Source organism: Aplysia californica, unplaced genomic scaffold, assembly GCF_000002075.1.
Source record: "Aplysia californica isolate F4 #8 unplaced genomic scaffold, AplCal3.0 scaffold00515, whole genome shotgun sequence".
NCBI lineage: Eukaryota > Metazoa > Mollusca > Gastropoda > Aplysiida > Aplysiidae > Aplysia > Aplysia californica.
In genome coordinates this window covers 359,208-360,337 of record NW_004797785.1, presented here as the reverse complement: position 1 = coordinate 360,337, position 1,130 = coordinate 359,208, and the positions used below count along the sequence as shown (strand labels likewise).

The 1,130-nt window shown below is 43.4% G+C and overlaps 1 protein-coding gene across 1 annotated transcript in view; it reads left to right on the top strand.

Moving 5' to 3' along the window:
* Positions 1–371: 371 nt before the first annotated feature.
* LOC101857669 (mitogen-activated protein kinase 14) overlaps positions 372–1,130 on the top strand; it is a gene marked incomplete at both ends in the record, with an annotated part of 55,585 nt that continues 54,826 nt past the window's right edge. The window contains 1 exon segment of the mRNA XM_013086874.1: positions 372–636. Coding sequence (XP_012942328.1) covers positions 515–636 — 122 coding nt within the window.

The window sequence follows — 1,130 nt, the reverse complement described above, 5'->3', positions numbered from 1 at the left end:
GATCATAGCGGAAATACGCCTGAGCCAACCAGCGTCGCGCTTTGGACGGCACAAGTGGGTCAAGTGATGACGCACGCGGGGGATTCCTCCACCAACCATCACGGAAACGGAGGGGGGCGAGCGAAGGAAGGACGGACGTACTGGTTCGTTCGTTGTTGGCCGCACACACACGCACACGAATAATTGCTGTGCACAAATTCGTGGCAAACACGGACGGAGAAGGGAGGACAAGGTCTCCAATGAAAGAAAACTGAACTTGAATTCTGCAGGGGAAGAGTGAAGAGTGTTATACAGTGTCTCTGTCGGTATTTATGCAAGTGTTGTAGAATTAAATTGTAGGCTACGCGTAGGTAACAGGTTAGAGGAACTAGATCTAGATCTAGTAACATACATCGTTCGCGTGTTCTTTACGGGGAGCAGAGAGGGAAATATTCACACACCTGTTGTTGGTTGGAACACCTCTCGAGGATTATTATAGTTGGACTTGGACGAGGGTCATTATTTTACCATCATCATGATTCGCAACCGCCAAAAGCCCGGATTTTACCACACGGAGCTGGTCAGTGTTTCTTGGGATGTGCCCGTGAGGTACAAGAGGCTGTGTCCGGTGGGCAGCGGCGCTTATGGACAAGTCTGGTAAGGACATTTCAATTAAAAATATTTTCTCCTTGTTGTGTCGAGTCGAGGTTCCCGTTTTAGGTCGGTTTCGACCGTTTAGGGGTCATATTATAAACTGATTATTACTATTATTTATTAGTAATAGCAGCTGAATATTATTATTATTACTAATTATTAGATAGATTCTAGATAGTTTCTGTACTTTTTCCTTGTTTCTGGCATATGTTACCAGAGATGGTTTACAGCAAGCAACATCACTGTGCTACTGTAAAACTCTTTGATGTTACCTTGTAGTGTCGAGGGGAGAAATCTAAGCAAGCTTAGACTCTACATCTTTCTCTTGTTTGTTATATCGCGTGTTGCGTGGAAAATAAATAGTATGTCTTTTTGTCTAATTTTAAATATTAATGGTAATGTTTCCCTTCCCCCATCCCCCATCTTTTTTCTTGGGCCGGTTTTATACACATGTCTTTTACTTTTAGTCTAATTAGTGATACTGTTTCTCTCACGCC